The 19,549-nt window shown below is 38.3% G+C and overlaps 1 protein-coding gene across 1 annotated transcript in view; it reads right to left on the bottom strand.

The window, feature by feature from the left end:
- The window catches only part of LOC123036352 (uncharacterized protein C3orf20 homolog), a 42,064-nt gene that overhangs the window by 19,555 nt on the left and 2,960 nt on the right, over nt 1-19,549 (bottom strand). The window contains exons 3-11 of the mRNA XM_044455533.1: nt 17,600-17,666; nt 17,414-17,517; nt 13,375-13,898; nt 12,067-12,147; nt 11,084-11,183; nt 8,447-8,677; nt 6,999-7,148; nt 4,449-4,569; nt 1,781-1,912 (exon numbers count right to left, since the gene is read on the bottom strand). Coding sequence (XP_044311468.1) covers nt 1,781-1,912; nt 4,449-4,569; nt 6,999-7,148; nt 8,447-8,677; nt 11,084-11,183; nt 12,067-12,147; nt 13,375-13,898; nt 17,414-17,517; nt 17,600-17,666 — 1,510 coding nt within the window. The remainder of the gene's footprint in view (nt 1-1,780; nt 1,913-4,448; nt 4,570-6,998; nt 7,149-8,446; nt 8,678-11,083; nt 11,184-12,066; nt 12,148-13,374; nt 13,899-17,413; nt 17,518-17,599; nt 17,667-19,549) is intronic.

Here is a 19,549-nt window from a genome sequence, read left to right as displayed (position 1 = left end):
ATGGGACTTTAGCCCTGTATTAGGGTTAGGGGTGTGCACCAGGGCAGAGTTAGAAAAATGAGGAGTCCTGGCTTGGTTTTGAGGGTTGGAATGTGTTTAGAATGGGCAAAAATGTTGAGCTGTGCGGAAAAAGCTACTCAAGGAAGGCTTTTTCAAACTTGCCCTCTTTTCAATGGAACTCTAGCCCTGTATTAGGTTTGGGGGAGTGCACCAAGGAAGGATTAGGCCAGTGGTGGCCTTTGCAATAAATAAGCGGGTTTTGGGTTGCAGTTTGGGCACTCAGTCTCTAAAAGATTTTCTATAACTGCCCTAGGATGTTATGCAATAAGTAATCAAAGTGCTGAGTGACTGCTTTGCTTATTATGTTGATTCTGCAATCAGGATATTGAAATCAACTGCAGCAAAATCTCTTGCTTCCATATCATAATGGGTAGCTGGAATGGAAAAAATACTAGAAAAAATAAGTTGTAGCCTGCAATGGGTACTCATGTTAGGATAGTGTTTCTAACAGTGGCTTCTTTTCTTAAAGGCTTGTGCATTTCCTTCTTGTATAATATTTTGCTGTGTATTTTAGAAAATCCTTTGACCAATTTAGATGACAGTTTTAAGGATTAGATAACAATCTACATAACCAGTAAAACTTTTCTTGGCATGAAGATGCAGCAATGGAGGAAAATTGCTGAATTCTTAACTATTACAAAGGTGATGAAAACACACCGGCCCTACGAAAGGATAGTTGTGATTCTAGTTATGTGATTGCAATGACATTCCACTGAAATTCATTTGGCTCCTGCCTTTGGTCTGATAGCTATGAGCTCGTGATATGCATGATAATATGATAGCTTGTAAAATGCATGGCAGCTGCTCCGTGGGACAAACTATTCTTCTGAATCTGTTCAGCATGGAGGAAGATGCTAGTTTTCATCACTTTTCCTTAAACTACTTCAGAAAATGGCAAAATCTACCCATGAATATCTATGGCATGTTGCTGCACATAAATTCAGCACTGTATTTCTAGAAAGGTTTTGCATTTGTCTCTTACCCTTCCTCTTAGAAACCCAGGTCCATTGTAAAAAAAATCAATCCATTTAATTATTACAATAGGTTAGTGTTATTCTGAGTAGGGAGCTGAAACTATGGCTTGTTTTAAACTGCTACCTCAGTATATCTGTGTGAGTCCATCCAGTGGGAAGTGTTAACTTAGCATTATCTCACAAGAGTCAAGCAATATGTTGAAGAAAATAAGAAAGCACCTTGTATATGTTTAAACTCCGCATTTTGCTACTGCAATTGCCTGGATATATTCTAGGGCTCCAATATGGACGTGTGAACTAGCAAAGGGTATTCCCATTGACTACAATTTGGGATTGTGCTGTGCCCAACACAAAATTCAATAGGGAAGGACAGCTGCATGGGAACATTGTATGTGCCTTTTTGTTTTTGTTTCACTTTGTTTATGTCAATGCTTTTGACCCCATTGCATATCAAATACTTTACTCTTTCTAAATGTTCCTACAACAATATTCTCCTTCACAAACAGGCAGACTTCAACTCTCCATAGAATCTGTATTTGTACAAGTGCTACAGCAGAGGGAAGCAGTTGAATGCCCTCCAAGTGTTTTGGACTACAAAAGTACCATAAACCCTTGCCACTGTCCATACTAGCTGAGGCTAATGGGAGCTGTAGTCCACGACATTTAGGCAGCACCAGGAGACCTACCTCTGCTACTGAGTGACTGCCATGTTGTGTGGTCTAGTATCATAAGCTGCTGCAACTTACTGGATTTTCTAACTGGGGAACAGCCCCTGCTCGTACAGGTGACAATGACAACCGCACAGTATCCTGATTACACTTGAAAACCAAACAAACAGCAAAGCGTCCTGCAATCCTCACAGTGATATATTGGTTTACCTAAAGCAAGACAAAAGAAAGATTTAATCGACATTATTGTTTAGATAGCAATTAGTCAAGTGAAAAGAGAAACCTTAAGGGGGGACTATGACAAAATGTTGCACTGTGCCACACTCCTGTTCAGCATTTCAGGCAATCAGGCAGCCATGTCCTTGCCCACAATACTCCATTCCACCCCTCTACACCTGCCCCTGCCATTTCGTCTGTTTTCCCGCCACCAAGAGTCAGTCATTCTTCCATGCCCACTAAACATCGACTTTGGACTGTTTTGTTCTACTTTCCCTTCACTACACCACACTAGGGTTTTGTTTTTAACTATTGTTTGTACTTTGAAAGCCTTGGGTCTCCATCAAATCTGCTGCTAACTACCTCTTTTCATGAGTGCTGCTGTTTTGGCTACACAGAGATCAGCACTCACACCTAAATATAAAAAATAGAGGTAACAATATGAATGCATAAAAACAACTTACTTTAAAAAAACATTTCAACCCCACAGGCTAAAGCTTTTTGGAAAAAAAGGTAGGCAGGCTGGGAGCAAGGGTAACTGTTTTATTTATAAGTATTCCTCACTTTATGCCACTGAAAAGCATTAACAGTCTCTGCTACTATTTTTAGTTCTGTTTCCTTTAGGTAGGAGCTCAGATGAGGGAATGATATGAAGTAAAACACTGCATCTCAATTAACCTTCACAGTCATGCAGCTGCAGCCTTATGATCATCTCCTGTAAGAGAGTCCACTCAGGGAAATGATAAACTGTTGTTTATTTTGAAAATCATACCTTATTTATATATTTAATGCATATCTTTTCTTGGTTCCACCCCATGTTGGGTTAGCTAGTCCTCTAAAAAGGTTTCTCAAGTAAATCTTAATAAAAAGAATGTGTAACTACACCAACCTTTCTGATGTGCATCACATGTGTTCATTTTAATATGAGAGCAAATTATTACATTAAATAAAATATTAATGCTTAAAGATAAATGCTGATAGCTTCATTTTTGTGGGTTGTTTTTTGTGTTGTACTACTCATAAAGAAAAAGCAAGTTTTCTCTAAATTGGACAAAACCATACATCAAATCACATAAAGTTTTGATATCTCCCCTACACATCCTCTTTTCTGTAACTTCCTTTACATAACTTCTCATAATTTTATTCCGTTGTTATCAAGTAATCATTTTGAAAGATAGACCAGACTGTGCCAAGGTTCCATTCACACTGCAATGTTCACAAACCTCCCTTCTCTCCAGAAGGAAAGCAGAATGATTTCGGGGCCTACAGATCGCAAAGGAACTGCTTGGTCTTGCATAAAAGCAACACGAGTCTGGACTGCATCCAGTGTGGAAGGCTGTAGAACCCCCAAAGGCTGGCCATCCATTATCATAGAATTTGTTTTGGCCAACATAGGCAGTCTTGAATATTTCTTCCTACAAGTTAAGAAAGCAAACATGGCCATATCCTAAAGGGATGCATATTCCAAATAAAGTATAGGCAAGAAAATAATGAAATATTCTTGAGCATATGCCATCATTAGGCAGATCAGAAAAACTGTAGAAGCCTGAAAAATGTCCAAAGGCACAAAAAAAGAGTGAAGAGTTTCTAGAATTTTTCTCAATAGGTTAAATACTTTTCTAGTTAATTTTTAAAATAATACATGTTTATTCTCATTCTCTGCTATTGCTACTAAGGACTGAAACCAAGTTGCTACCACAGTTGATAAAGCAGGCATCTTAGTCCTCAAAAAGTCATTAATTGCCATGTGTCCTTGTGTCTTTTTGCATTAGCACTGATTCCACAGTCCTCACAACTGGACGGGTATTGTTGCGTGGTCCACTTGCAATGTTGTACCAGCATCCATTTAATGGGTGCTTCAAGAGAGGATGAACCAGGCATGCATTGGAAACATGATGGCCCCATACCACAGTGCTTCAACATGTGAGGCCGTTTTGGCGCACTGTGAGTGGGTAGGGCAGCACAATGTTCCACACCCTGTTCACTGTCTGCAAACTGTAATTGGGTAAATGATGAAATCTCCGTTGGAAATCTTGCCAGGGCTAAGAACTATGGCAATGCAGGTCAGTGCTAGTCCTAATACAGCTGTGATGCCTGGATACGATTTGGCTGCCAAATAACAAGGAAAAAATAATTTTTAGTTCAGATCCTACTTTATAAGAAATTAATAACTTTTCCCCTTACAGTTTAAGAAATGTTATCCTAAACAAGTAGTCCTAGGAGGAGGAAGAGAAGGAACAGAAATAGATTCAAGCAGTTATACTTTAAGGTGCTGCCCACTCTTTCCATGCACTGTACATCATAATTCAGTCTTCATACATAAGTAATATTTGTACTGCTTTGTGAGAGAAAGAAAATTAATTCATTGTTCAACTTTATTAAGCAGGAGGGAAGCTACTGTGAGCAAATGCAGGTAGCTACTTTTTCTAAAGTAAGTTGAAGAATCCACAGCTTTGCAATTAATATTTTTCCCAGAAGGAAAACAGTCATATAAAAAGAACTAATCACAAATAAGAAGCATGAGTATTACTTGTACAATAACTGGAACATCAAGCTTTCCTGCTCCGGGCCATTTCCACTGGCGCAGTATTTCTCCATCTTTGTTAGTCACCAGGCCTCCTTCCTGATTAAATATCATTGCTATGCTGTTGCTGCAGAAATCAAAAGGCAGTTTTTGTAGCACATTTTAGTAAAACATAATCAGCCACTCAAGAGCACAACTTTGATCTTCAGGCTTTTAATTAACATAATGATTTGTATACTTATCACTTCATCATAATCTTTTCACACAGTAGTCAAGACAGGTGTGCATGATGGATAAACAATGGATGAACAATCCACCCTTGGAGATAAGCAGGGAGTCATAAAATTATTTCATAATGCAATGAACATTTTTAACTATAAAATGCGAAGGTCCTTGAAAAGAAACATGTAGGTCTGGTTCTTGTAACATACTTCAGAGGACTCAGCCATATATTCTTTAATATTTAGAGCTGTAGTAAAACTCCACACTATCATCACTTATGGCTGTTATCCACAAACTCGTATAAGCAGAGTCCATTAAGTTTACATCTCAGTTCATTAACAGCCCTAACTGTAAATAAATCATCCCTGATCCTAAACACAGGGGTTGATTCATCCATGCCACTGGAGGCTTTTCCTTACAGGTAACACTGGTGATCTTGGTAGCCTAGAACACCCATTGCCAACTCTGTCCCCGTATCTATTTTGGCAACACTATTACAAGAACTAGTCATGCCATCTGCAAAATACACCTGCTCACCCTCCAATATGCCACTGTCTGCCAGCAACTGCCCATTGCATTCTACACAGGACAGGCAGGGCAGTCTCCATGTAAAAGAATAAAGGGATACAAATTAAAAAATTCCAGTATTCAAAAACCAATTGGGAAATACTCCAACCTCTCAGGATGCTCTGTCAATAAACTGAAGGTGGGCAGTTTTGAACAAAGGAATGCCAGGTATCAAAATAGAATGGCTGCAGAATGAACAGATTAAACTAATTTCCTGTGATCTGAGAAGGGACAAAGAATTTGTTTTTATGAATCACACATGTGTGCATAACAGTGTGACAATATTGGAGTTATCACCCAAAAATATTTTATGAATGGCACTAATATTTTATGAATGGTTAAGCTAAATAGCATTGTCTGTACTTTTAACACTTCAATTTCCTCTGGCCTCCCAAGCATGTATATATAAAATTGCGAACTTGAGGCTAACCCTTCATATATCTGATGAAGCAGATTGTGCTCACAAAATGGTCACCCTAATAAATTGGGTAGTCTTTAAGGTACCACACCTCTTCACTGTTTTTAGGAAAGGGTGTAACAACAGCCAGCACAGCACTTTTACCTGTGCCAGCATTATGAGCGAACCATGAGTCATCACACAGGAACAACCTGATAGACCAGGTGGACGAACCACCATTATGTGATACTGCAGCGCTGAGTTATGATGTTTTTTACCATCACATTTTCAACATCCAGGCTAGATCAAGAAGTTTGTACTATACTAGGTGAGGTGAAGAAAAGAACTTGAGGCACACTTAGTTCACAAAGGGTTAGTCATGCTGGAAGTAATGTTAGAACCTCTGAATCCTATGCTGTGCTGATCGCAGCAAATATCCCTAAAGGGCAGCTGGCTCTCCCTGTCCCACAGCACCTGTCCTCCAACAGATTGTTATGTGCATGCAACACCAATTCTAAGCAGTGAGACGTTTAGGGGTTGCAGCTTTTGCACAGGGTTCAGCATCCTCAGAGAGAGATCATTAGAAACTTGTGGTATTAAGTATGCATAACTCAAGCAGTCTCTGGTTTGCCAAAAAGCTTTCTAAGGAAATCTTAGGCCCATAGGGCAAGAAATTTGCCTCTTTTTCTTCTCCTAATTCCAGCATAGGCTGACAGGGCTCACATAACACATTCTGGCTCACTGCGCTTACTTAAGACACAGTGTGCTATGGTGCTCATGGTTGCCAACCTGAAGATTCAGCACTGCCTGTAGGTTGCCATATCATGTGACTCATATATGCAGAGTCCTGGAAGGGCTAAACAACTCTCACAACCCTGCCATGGCCTACTCTATGGTTATGGGAGGATCTTTTAGCACTCAAATAAGCTCCACCGTTTGGGTTTGCACCAAATTATAACCCACATTGAGGGGCTGACTATTCTGAATGGCATGCATGGTCACTGTAGATTGCTGTGGCTTAAATAAGATGCACCAAGCTATGGTTTGGCACATGAACAGCCCAGGTGTTTTCTTGCTACCCACACACTAGCTTATATTGTTCTGAAGGCCCTTAAAATTAACACATTTCTTAGACAGTGCTGAGAGTAAGATAAGCCCCTTCCAAAACAGTCTTACCTTTAGCCATCTACAGGGACAGACATGTTCTCTTTAAGAGTAAGGAATTTGCCAGGTTAAATTTGCACAACCAGCTCGACCCTTTCTAACCATTTATTTTCCGAGTCAGACCCAAGTTGCTGGGAGTATCTTTGAGAGATTGTCAGATTAACCCCAAACCCACATGATACCATTAGCAAAAAGAGTTGTCCTACCTGTTAGGAAAGCAAACACTGCCATGTCCAAATGGAGTAAATGTTCCAAGTAAAGCACGGTCAGGGAAATTATTAAATATATTGGTGTAGAAACCTCCATCAGGAAGACCAGAGTAACTCTGGCAGACAGCAATGTTCCCAGAAGGATAGATAAACAGACAGTCAAGGAGTTTCTAGTATTTGTCTGAGACAGTAAGGGCTTTCCCAGATATTTTAAAATGCACTTTTAAACATAGCACTAAAGTAACACAAGCAGGAAACTAGTGCTAGAAAAGAGAAGACCTCTAGCTGCAGAGTAAAAATTTCAAATTGTGTGGGTTTCTCCTGTTTGGTATAATCCCCCCCAAAACAAACAAACAAACAGACAGGTTGTGTATGCATTTCACTGCTGATGAAGGAAAAAGTAAATAAAAAGGGAGAAATAAATTCTAAACAAGGTAAGTTACTACTGTGGAGAGGATGCAACCTTGAAGATGTTCAGCTAGGATTTGTCCAATATTTTGTTAGCTCTGCAGAGAAGTAAAATGGAGAATGCTGAACAGCTAAATACTAGGTGGAAGGTGGGAGTTAAAAATAAAGTTTGCAAAACTAGCACTGCTGCAGAGAGGGGGATGTATAATACTTACCACTAGATACTTCAATGCACAAGACAAGAGGTGCCTGTAACAACCATGCGGTTGAAGCAACTTTACCAATAATAATAATAGAGCACAGAAAATGATATTAAATGATATTAAAACCAAGCGTAAGAGTCAGTTGGTAGATAAAAATCCATGGCATGTTTGATGCAACAGGAAATCAATCTATTGCTTATCTATTCTGCATTTGACTGCAACTGAAACCTGCTCAGTACTGATTCACAGGAGGTGGTATCTCTACTACTACATCCTTCCAAATAAAATGCACCCACTGAACTTACACAACAGTGGCCTGTCCTGTGCGAAACTGACTTCAACATCCATCTTGTTTGCAGGATTTTCTGCTGTCTAGTCGCATGTCTGTTCTTTACAAAATGTATTTTTAAAGCCTTGGATAGCCTGCGTTCTAGTAACTCCAAGGCAAAATGTCAACTCTCTAAAAGCACTTTAAACATGCTTAGTACTCAAAAGGCCCCCAAGCGGTTTACAAACATACAGTACATTAGCTCTGCCCTCAGGCATGCAAATCAGCAGCAGATAATGGGAGGGAGGGGTGTCTTCAGTTCTGATATTTAGCTAAATACAGACTACTTTGCCAGTTGGACACTTGCCGTTCTAAAGTTATCTATGGCTTAGCTGCTTAATAGTGTAATTCTATGCATGTTTACTGTGTCCAAGTGGGCTTACTTCCTGATCCTTGTGTTTGGGACTATTAAACTACTTTTGAATCTTTGCTTTTAAACCTTGTTATAGAGGTATTTCTTCCCATTACTGTTCAGTGCAATTCCCTCTTATAAGTTCAAAGGATATTAAATCAAAGATGATCCATCAATTAGTCTATAGTGCAGTTTTTTAAAGACTGACTTAATCTGCTTGATCACTGGCAACTTAGGTTTTTCAAACAAAGCCTCTGAGGAGATTGTCGTACTGATACACTCTTTGATGTTTTTTGGAACGGTTTCTTTTCTGACATCACCATAATGACGAAGAATAATTGATTTGTCAAATCCAGATTCTTTCAGTATAGACAACTGTTCAGTTCTGCTTGGAAGATTACAATGAACAATCATTTACCAAGAAGTTGGCAACTTTGTGAATGCATTTTTCTTCTTGTTCAGGCAGAAAAATCAATGAACAGCCATCTTAATTAAGGCCTTGTTCAACATAACTACTGTTTAGCCTGAATATTTTTAGCAAAGCCATAGGATCTGAATAAAAAATTGACCACAGAGTATTAAAGGTGACTTTCTTCCATATGTATGAGTCAAAATTAGTTTCATTCAAACCAAATACCACAAAAGATTTTGAAAATATTATAGTTATAATCTACGTTTTGCTGTATATTTTTACTATAAAGTAAAAAAGTAGATTATAAATATAAGCCCATTAGTTGTGTTTAATTCTGGTGATTCTGGTGGAGTTCTAACATCCATTTTACACACAGGCATCCCAGTCTAGATTAGGGCTTAATTTATATTTTGCTTCTAGTTGCTGTTGTTTGAAGATGATGTACTTCATTTTCAAAAAACATTGACCAAGTCTTTGCCTCTTCTTCTGAACAAATATGTTAGCAGCCAATCATGGCCCCTTCCAGGTTTTACAGGGATACTGGCACACCCCAGGCAATGGCAGAGGAGAAAGAACAAGCAGTCATCTATATAACTGCAAAATAGTATCTTAATGGATGTTTAGCTACTAGGATGAAGGGGGAAAGAAATGCACCACAGTAGCTAGCTTCTATCACTGTACATGCTGGGGTAGAAGAGGATGTTGCACTGGCAAGTTGCATTATTTTGGCTTGCATTGATACAAGCCACTACTTGTACATCTCAGTTACAGCAAATGTACTGGCCTGGGTTGTCATTTTCACTGGTAATCAATGCAGGCAGGGTATGAGTCCTCAGGCGGCTTTATTTCAATGTCACTCAGAATTTTCTCACTATTACACACTGCTGACTTTGAGAGAGGCTTAGAGTAAAATACCCCAAACTTTAACTAAACATAGTCACAAAGCAAAAAATCATTCCAGACACTTGTAATTTTAAAAACTAACCAGAGGAAATCCAAGGAGAATCTTTGATTGCCAGGCGACATTCCTTATATCTTAAATTCTGCAACAAGATAGCACTCAGGACACCTTTTTGCTGACCAGGCTAAGAATAAGCACTCAATAACACTAAGTCAAGTGCTATAGTGTTGGCACAGGAACCTGGCAACAGTCAGCACAGTACATTCCAAATGAAGATCAAGATTTCAGTGCCAGGTTTGTGTGTGCCAACAGGGGTGATAAACATTGAAAAATAAAGCATGCTATACTTTTCTAGAATCAATTGTTTTGCAATGAAATTGTCTATATAATTAAAGTTTAAGATTTAAATAAATTTTACATGATAGTAAGAAGATGAAGTGTAAAAAACAGCATTAGCTGAAAGAAAGAAGTCATTTGATCTTTATCAAATAAACTCAGTCATTAACTAATATCTGTAGAAGGAAATACAAGGGGTGAGAGAGTATAAAGCTTCCAAAGTTGTGATAGTACTTGTTCTTAAAAATATATATTCCTTAGGATTAATGCCAACCTGAAAAAGCTTAATATGGAGCAACTTGTTTATCCCCCAAATGACATAATTTTAGGGTTATTGCTTTTGGTTGTTTGAGGTCCCCTTGATGCGTACAAAATATTCATAATTTAATTATAGAAATACATTTCCTTTGAAAAACTCGATAATCTGGCTCTGATACTTTGTATGCTTACATGATTACTCATAGCAGCATATGTAGGTCCTGTTCAGCTCATGACCCAGCAAGGATAGCATGGAGTCATGTGCTGCCTCTTCATGTTCTGGCTGTAATTTGTGCAAACCCAGGGGCCTAGCTCACTCATGGGGAGCCACCAGAGATGTACGTCCTTGCAGGATTTTTATCACAGCAGCAGTCACCATTTTGAATATTTTGGCCATAGCACAGGCTCACCATAGTTGGACATTAAGTGCAAATGTAGCAAGGGTGAGTCACTGGGGTGCTTGACAAGACACCTAGAACTCATAGGCTATTGCAGGCGTCTTCCTATCTGTAAACAAAGTCAGTGGTTCAAAAAAGCAACCTTAATTACACGTATTACACTGACTGCATAAATAGGCCTCAGTTCATACCACTGGCTCAGATTCTTGGTACCTCCATAGAATACTTACACAATTGGGAGCCCAACAGTAACCCTGCAGACTCCCATGGACCTAGGACAATCTGATGCAGCAATCCTATAGATACCTGGTAGGAATGGGGTTTACTTGTCAGTGGACATCAATAGGATTGCACTGTTGAAGGTCTATATTGGCAAGTTAACACATCTTAAACCATTTTGAACTGAAATCTCTCTGTTCTCTTACATTTAGCCACAACACAAAAAACAGCCATAATAAAATTGTATTTTCTATTAAAGCATAATACGTTTCGATCTTAGCCAGTTGTAGTCTTTCCACTGCCCAGATGTATGGTACTTTCCATTTGGGGTCTTTAGAGTCACAGTCGGAATGTTGAAAAACCCAACCTTTATGAAGAAATTAAAACTCAGAATAAGTTAATCTGAAATGTTATAGAAAAATCTTAAATCTGTTTGAAATGCCAAAAACATTTATCAATATAATAAAGAAGATCCAGTTAACTAATAATACATCTGAGTTAAAATACAACATTTAGCAGACCAAAGAACAAGCTGATAGAGATGACAAGGTGCCATCATATGGCCTTCTGACATTGTCTGGGGATCCAAAAGATTATGTGGTGCCTACCCCTGGCATTCCTTGCACCAGCTGTGTTTCCACGGTCCAAAATAGACCTCAGGGAGGAAGAAAATGGGCATACCAGAGTCGGGCAGGGAAGGGAAGATGCTTAGGCCAATAGCAAATGGAGTCCTAGCCTCCTTCCCTTTCACTCTGCAGTGCTTCATCTAGATGGCTGAAATGACCATCTCAATGAACTGCAGAACATGAGCTGTTGGTGTAGCAATAGTTGTACCAGATCTCATGTGATGCATTGTGTTCAGATGCTTATGTGCACCAAGCACAGAGGCACCAGATTGTGCCCTTAGTTGTCAACCACAGATCTTGGCCAAATAGCAAATCTTGACCAAGTCATTTTCTCTCAACCTCAGTTTTGCATCTCTTACATGGGGAAAATACTTGTCTTACCAAGTTAAGGTAATGGGCACAAATAAAATAGGCAACACTTGTTTTCTTAACCACCAATTCTGACCACTGGAAAAAAAGCTCTATTCAAATTTATTTTATCATTTCCTACTATACCAGAACTGAAACAGCTCAAAAAATAAAGTTATGCCCTTAACTATTATCCCCATTTGCTAATGTGCTTCCCCAGCTTTAGTTGATTATCTTCCAACTAAACTGATTAAAGAGAGAACACACAATCATTACCTCTTTCCTTACACAGTTCTGATGACAGCGAAAAACTGATTGCAACTGGTGAATTATTTGCATATTGTTGTGAGACTACAGCTAAACAGGAGGTAAGAGAAGTCAAAATTATTCATGGACATAAGCTCATACAAGCACAGTTATAAAATACTGCTTTGACTGCAAATTTGTAAAGAGGTCGCTAATAGTCAGAGCAAGTGGTTCTGTGCTGCTAACCTTTTTATCACTGAACACTCTGGATATTGATTAATGCTCTTGGCTATATACTGTGATTACTTTTTCACTCACCTTGACATGGAAAAGTGAAGATTTTCTAATAAAAGGCATGGAAAAAATGCCCAGTTTCTCTGCCATTTTTTATCTTAAGTGCTTATAGCTCTCTTAAATTTAGTTGCATGGCCATTTTCTAATGTTCTTCAACAACTTTTCTTAATTAATCACAAAATACACATTTGTTTTCTCTCATGATTGTGGCCTGGGATGGATAGCAAATCTTAAAGCTGAAAAATTGAAAATATGAAGCAACAGAGAAACATGTACTAAGAGAGTTTAGTTTAGAAATATAGAAACGTAGAAACAGAATGAATCAGAAGGGGTCTCACGGGCCATCTAGTCTGACCCTGGCTTCAGTCAGCTCTGCTCATGACATGCATCCTTGAACACTCTCACCAATGGCCCTATACCCTTGGGGTCCTAACTGTCAGGAAGTACTTCCCGGCATCCAAATTGAACCTTGGTAGCTGAGCTTTGCTGCATTGGAACTCGTCCTGCCCTCCTCTGCAGGGGGAAATCTTAGCCAAAGGGAGCTAGCTAATTATATCCTCATTCCCCCACCCCACCCTTATCTAATTTTCTTCAGTTTTCCATATGTAAATTTAGTGTTAAGAAAACTGTGCATTTGTCTTGGAGATTCACTGTCTTCTGCCTAAGCTGACAAAAACCTCTTCAGCTTTGTTCTATATTGCCTAGAAAACAATGTGAGGCAGGAGTATCAGCCTTTTGCCAGATGTAAATACTCCTGTTTATGCTAATCAAATAGCCTTATTTACTTGGAGCTAAATATGTATGAAATTGGTCATGCAAAACTCTGAATGTAGCTTTTAGCATGAAAACAAACTAAGTTGTTCCTATTTTTGTATGTAATGCAATTTATTGGTCCAGCTATGCCAAAACATGCTGTGTGGTATATCAGCACCCATAGCTGACTGGGGGATGTTGGGAGTTGCAAACCAGCAATTTGGACAGAGAACACCAGGTTGGGAAAGGCTGTACTAGTCTATTAAAAGAAAACTAGTAATTTCTTCTTACTCCTCTTTAACAGAATCCCAGGATTCTCTGTTTGCTTTGCAACATCAGTGGGAAAGCCAAGACTTTTTCTGCTTCCTCTTTTGATGTTCTTTGCCACCTCATAATCAGTAGATTTAGATGTGGTTGACAACATGTTAGGCTCCTCTGATGCTTGCCTTTTGCCTGTTAGTTCCTGCCAAGATTTTTCATTATCCCAGACACTTTCAGTAAGTTCTTTCCAACTGTAGTTCAAGATATTTAAAATTCCCTGAGGTAAAATGAACTTAGACTTGGAAAAATGGTTCAGCATTTCTTCTAGCTCACATAATATGGCAACAGCCGTGCATTTGTATTCCTCCCATGAGGTTGAGTACAGGAAAACTTCTGAAAGTGAATCTGAAGGTATTTTGGAAGACTGATCAAGAGGGTCTTCACAGGTGGCTTGGGATACAGAAGGACCATATGTATCAGGACAAACACGATCTTTCTTTGCTATCTTGCTTTTCACTTTTCCTTCCATGTGCCCCTCCGTGCATCCAGGATTCCTTCATGAAGACAAAAAACGTATTTTATCTTTTTTTTTTTTTAATTTTTACATTTATAGCCCACCCTTTTTCCTCTTGAATGCAAAACAGTTTATATGGTCCTCTTCCTCTTCTCCATTTTATCCTTGCAAGAACTGTGTGACATAAATTAGGCTTAGAGTCAGCAACTGGCCCAAAGTTACCCAGTGAGGATCATGACCCAGTGAGGACTAGAACGCAATCCAGCACTTTCACACCTAGACCACACTGGCTCTTTTATGTCTTATATTTTGGATACATTCTGCCTACAGTTCCAGAATATAGGTCAAGGATACTTAAGGGATAAAGAGGGTGTACCTATGCATACCAGAAGCTGCAGAATATCTGTGTATATGCTCAGACTTGCTTCTAAACAGTATCATGTAGTTAGGAAGTACACAAAAAGGACGTATTTCCTGCTGTACCCTTTCATGTTCAATTCATCCCTTTTCTTAAGTGTTTTTAAATTGTAGTATGTGCTGAACAACCTTGCTGTTTGGGTGTTCAGTCAATAATTTTAGATAAATTGTTGAAAGTTTAATAACCACCTCTAGAGTTTTTACCAATTTATTGGTGATTCATGAAAGCATAATTCCAAGAGGCTTAATAAATGAACGGAGGGCTTGAGAATGATTTGAATGACCTATTATTTGAATAATAATTAGCATACCAAGCTTATATGATGCTTCCCTCAGGTAATTTTGCTATGCAACAAAATAGTCATCAGCTCTTGCTTACCTATTGGCCAGGGAAGGGCATGAAGAAAGGAAAGCAGTTTTTATTTTGAAATGAGAGCTAATGACAAAATGACCCATCATTACTAACATATGAACATAAGAAGAGCCATGCTGGATCAGACCAAAGGTCCATCTACCCAGCATTCTATTCACGTGGTGACCCCCCAGCTGCCTGCAGAAAACCCCAAGTAGGACATGAATACATCACCCTCCCAGCCAGGCTCTCTCCAGCAAAAGTGGCATACTGTGTCTAACCCAAGGACTAGTAGCCACTGATAGCATTATCCTCCAGGGATTTTCCCAGTACCTTTTTAAAGATGTCCAAACATGAAATCTTGTACAAATGAATTCCATAGTTTAAATATATGCTTACGTAAGTAAGTACTGTCTGAACCTCTTATTAATCAGCTCCATGGGATGATGACATGTTCTAATATTATGAAAGAAGGAAAAATGTCTCCCAATTCATTTTTCCCACTCCATGCATAAAGTATGGAGTATATACATAAACATGTATACCTCTATCATGTTTCCTCTTTCTAAGCTCAACAATCCCAGAAGTAGCCTTTCATCATAGAGGAGTTTATCCAGCTCCTTGCCTGTTTTAATGCCTCCTTCCTGCACTTTTTCTAACTCTACAATATCATTTTAGGTGCAGTGACCAGAACTGTACACAGTGTTCAAACTGTGGTCACATCATAGATTTGATAAAGGGAATATGATATTGGCAGTTCTATTTTCCTTTCCTTTATTATGCCCAATGTGCCTTTTTCAGAGCAGCTACAGACTGAGATGACATTTTGATTGTCTACCACAAGATCTCTTTCCTTGTCAAAATTCTATCTTATTCCACTGGATAAGATCCAATCACCTTATACCTGAAATTGTGATGTTATATATGTATTTATTTTGCCACAGCATGCAGAATTACACTTGCTGAACCACATTTGCCATTTTCATGCCCATTTTCCCAGTATGAAAATATCCTTTTGGAGCTGCTCATAATCCTACTTAGTTTTAGCTGGTCAAAATAATTTGGTGTCATCAGCAAACTCGGGCACTTTACTGTTCACTATTTATGAATAAGTGCCCTGGTTGCAATGCCAAACACTATGGACTCTGCTGTTTATATCCCATCACTGCAAGAATGTACCAGTTATTCCCACTTTCAGCTTTACATTTTTTAACCAGCTATTGCTCGATGAGAGGGCCTCTCTTTTTATTAAGAGATTTAAGTTTACTCAGGAGGCTTTGGTGAGACTCTTTGTCAAAAGTCCAATAATATCTACCTGATTAACTTATCCACACACTTACTGAAACTCTCAAACAACTCAGTGAGACAGGACTTACCTCTCAGGAAGCTACATTAATTCTTTTTCAGAAAGGCATGCACCTTACTAAGCCCACTCATTCTATCTTTAATATGCTCTCAACAAATTTACTAAGAACAGTAGTTAATCAAACTGGCCTGCACTTTCCTTGGATCCTCTTTTAAAAATTCATGTTACATTGGCTATTTTCAGTCCTCTGATATAGAGTCTGAGTTTGGGAACATATAACGTATTTTTGTAGATCAGCAATTTCAAATGTTTCCCTAAGAACACTAGGATTGATGTTATCAGCATCCTGTGATTTATTAACTTTCAATTTGTCAACAACGCTGAGAACGTCATCTTTTGTCACCACTATTTGTCTCAGATACCTTTTCTGAAACCATCAGTTCAGGCAGAGATCTTCATTCTATATCTTTTCCTCTATCTCCCTTTAGTGGCCCTTCAATTCCATTAGCATCCAGCTGTCTCACTACTTCCTACTTGGTTTCCCATTTCTGATATATTTAAAGAATTTTTTCATCTTGCCAATATTCTTTAAATCGCTTAAAGATCTTCTAAGTCAATCAAAATCTAACAACAGCCTGACCTTGCTTTATAAATACTATAAATACTTGATAGTATTCCTAGACTAAATGAAAGGCTGAAATTGGACTGAGTGATATTGGGAAGGGGAGAGGCAGGAAAAGAGAAATGGCATACACACTCCACTCACCCCCTTACTGTTACTTGCAAACAAAGTCAACATCTGGAGGGCACCAGGTTGGGGAATGTTAATGTAGGTCATAATAAGCTAGATAAGCTAATGCACAAACTCAGTATAAGGCAATTTATTCCATACAAAATTCCCTTCCCAAATAAGTCCTCCTTTGCTCCCCACCCCCTATTTGTTCTAAAGGCAACACTTCCAGCTTTAATTAACAATGCAGGAACAAGACGCTTCATGATGCATGAAACCAGAAACTCTGCTTTGTTTCTGGGTCAAACAAATGAGAGTTAGCAACAAATCATAGGTTCCTGTGTAATTTACTAAAACTGGAAATGGTTTATACTTACATGTTCCACTTATTCTTGGCAACACCAAAGTTAAATTACTTTGGAATTGCTGCCATGACATATGAACAAGGTCACTAATTGGCAGCAGTTTTTTTTCTTGTCTTCCCCAGCGATTCTGGGGATTGAAATTGCCACCACTGGCATGTACTTTCAACATCACAGATAATAATAATCCGTCAAATAAAAACGTCTTTAACATGAAAAACCTACTGACCTACTGTTACTGTTTTTGACCTACTGTTACTGAACCAGGGTGAATGCTGCCTGGGCAATGGTGGGACTTATGGGACTTTTTCCTGTCTACACAGAATTGCACCCTCAGTTAATTTAGGATTAATCAATCATTCCAACATTGAGTAGAAAAACATATTACCAGTAAAAATTCTTAGTTTCATGAAGACTGTCACTGACTGAAATTAAATCAGCAAGCTGTAGTCTTGGTTCCATTTTCTTAAGCCATTTTCTTTTGGGTTTGGGCTAAAATAAAACATGTTTGATTAAATCCTTAATAATTTTGGAGAAAGCAATAAAATTGAATTAAACATGAAAGGGAAATTACCTGGTCAAAGAAATATATAGGTCCTTGTTCCAGCATTTCAGCCATTTTTTCCTTTAAAATTTTATACCTACAATAATCAAACATTATCCATATACAAAGAATGTGATACAGGTGAAACACTTTTATTTTTGAGGCATAGAATTGAGTACTGTTTGGAAACAAAGTTCCAAATGATATACAATGATTTGTTCCTAAAACAGTACCTAATAGGTGGAATCTATCATGATAGCTTCCCTCTCTCTTCCCCACCTGTAGGACACACACCTTCCAAAAATCTGCTCCGGAATATCACCAACATACCTGAATAGGAGACTTTAGAGAAATTATTTTCTGCTGATGGACACAGTTCTATCAATGGAACCACTTCCTCAGATTGACTCAACAGAAATTTCAGGCATAGCCTCTGATTTAGGTCTTCACCTATCTTACATATACTAATGAAATTGGGGAAGAGGGAGGGATTTGATCTTATGTGCCATCAAGCAATCTCTATGAATAAATGTGCTTTAAAATGTCCTTCACAACCCAGGCTCAGCAGCTGTAAACACAAGACTGTGGCTTCCTTTGTGGAATTAATCCATCTCATAGCTGGTCTTTGGGGTGGAAACTTACATTGGCAAAAAAGATCTGTACCATCAGAAAAGACTAAAGACAGCACAAATGTGCATTGTCAATATCTATTAATATACAAGATAACTGGAGAACTTAGTGGGACTGTCATAGATAGGACATTTTGGAGGGCTTTCATTATGAAGTTGCTGTATGTTGGAGATGACTTGATGGCACATAACAGCAACAGCATACAAAATAACTACTGAAATTGAAATTTTTACAAAAGGCAAGCCTATTAATTTCTCAACCAGATCACCCTTCAACAGATCTAATCTGCATTCCATCCTCAGTCACCAAAACCAATTCTTCTTCAATTGATCTACTTCTAGTGATCCAGATGCTCCTCCAAAGTTAATTTTTCAAGTAATTATTCCTGTTGCCTTCAATCACTACATAATTTCCACCCCCAATCAAATTAAATTCACCATAAATAGGGTGTTTGCCATAAATGGGGAGAGAAAACATGGCATGATGCTGAAGCCACGTAGCCTATGTCTCCTTAGTTTTACAACTGAGTGTAGGAAAAGAATGTATAGTACCGCACCCTAACAATGTTGTGTAATCTTTTGCATGTCTATTTAGAAGTCCTATTATAGAGTTAAATAGGGGTTATCCCAGGAAACTGGATCTAGGATGACATTTCTACAGGGCAATCCTCTCCACGTTTACACACAATAAAGTCCTACCACTCTCTGGGTCTGTGTCCTTAATTGTATTAAACTCTACTAGGTTTCAGACATTGATGCAAAGAAGTAAATAATAGATGATACTCAGTTTTCTAATTTTCATTGACTTTGTGGATTCAGTCGCAGATAAGTTTCTCTCATCACCCATCCCACAATTTTCATCCTGAAGGAAAGTTTAGAGAATAAGAAACTTTGCTCACTATTCTGTTGATCCTAAAAGAGGCCTTTCCTCTACTGTGAGTTTTGGAATTCTTCTGAAATAATAATTTGTGGATAGCTCTAGTTTACAAGGCTAGTAATAAAATTTTGTTTGTGCTCCTATTACCTTCAGACATGGTGTGAAAATATCCTTAAGTCCAAGAAATACTTCATTTATGAAACATATTATCTGATTAAGTCAGATTTATATTTCTAAATATCATAAATTTATTAAAAATGTGAATTGAGTGTTCTGATAAATGGACTAGACAGTCTCTGCCTGCTCAAACTCTTTTATCCCAATAAAAATATTCTGCTGTACACAAAATCTATTTGACTTCTTTTTAATTCTCCCTTGCTAACTATGATTCTGCAGGCTACAATTAATAAATGTTGCAACATACCCTTGAAGAAAACTTCCCACATAGAGAATAGAGCTTGCTTGGTCAATAAC

Source organism: Varanus komodoensis, unplaced genomic scaffold (genome assembly GCF_004798865.1).
Source record: "Varanus komodoensis strain SLA01 unplaced genomic scaffold, ASM479886v1 scaffold8, whole genome shotgun sequence".
NCBI classification, from domain to species: Eukaryota; Metazoa; Chordata; class Lepidosauria; order Squamata; family Varanidae; genus Varanus; species Varanus komodoensis.
Note: the sequence above shows the minus strand (reverse complement) of the source record. Positions and strands in the feature narration are given on the sequence as shown.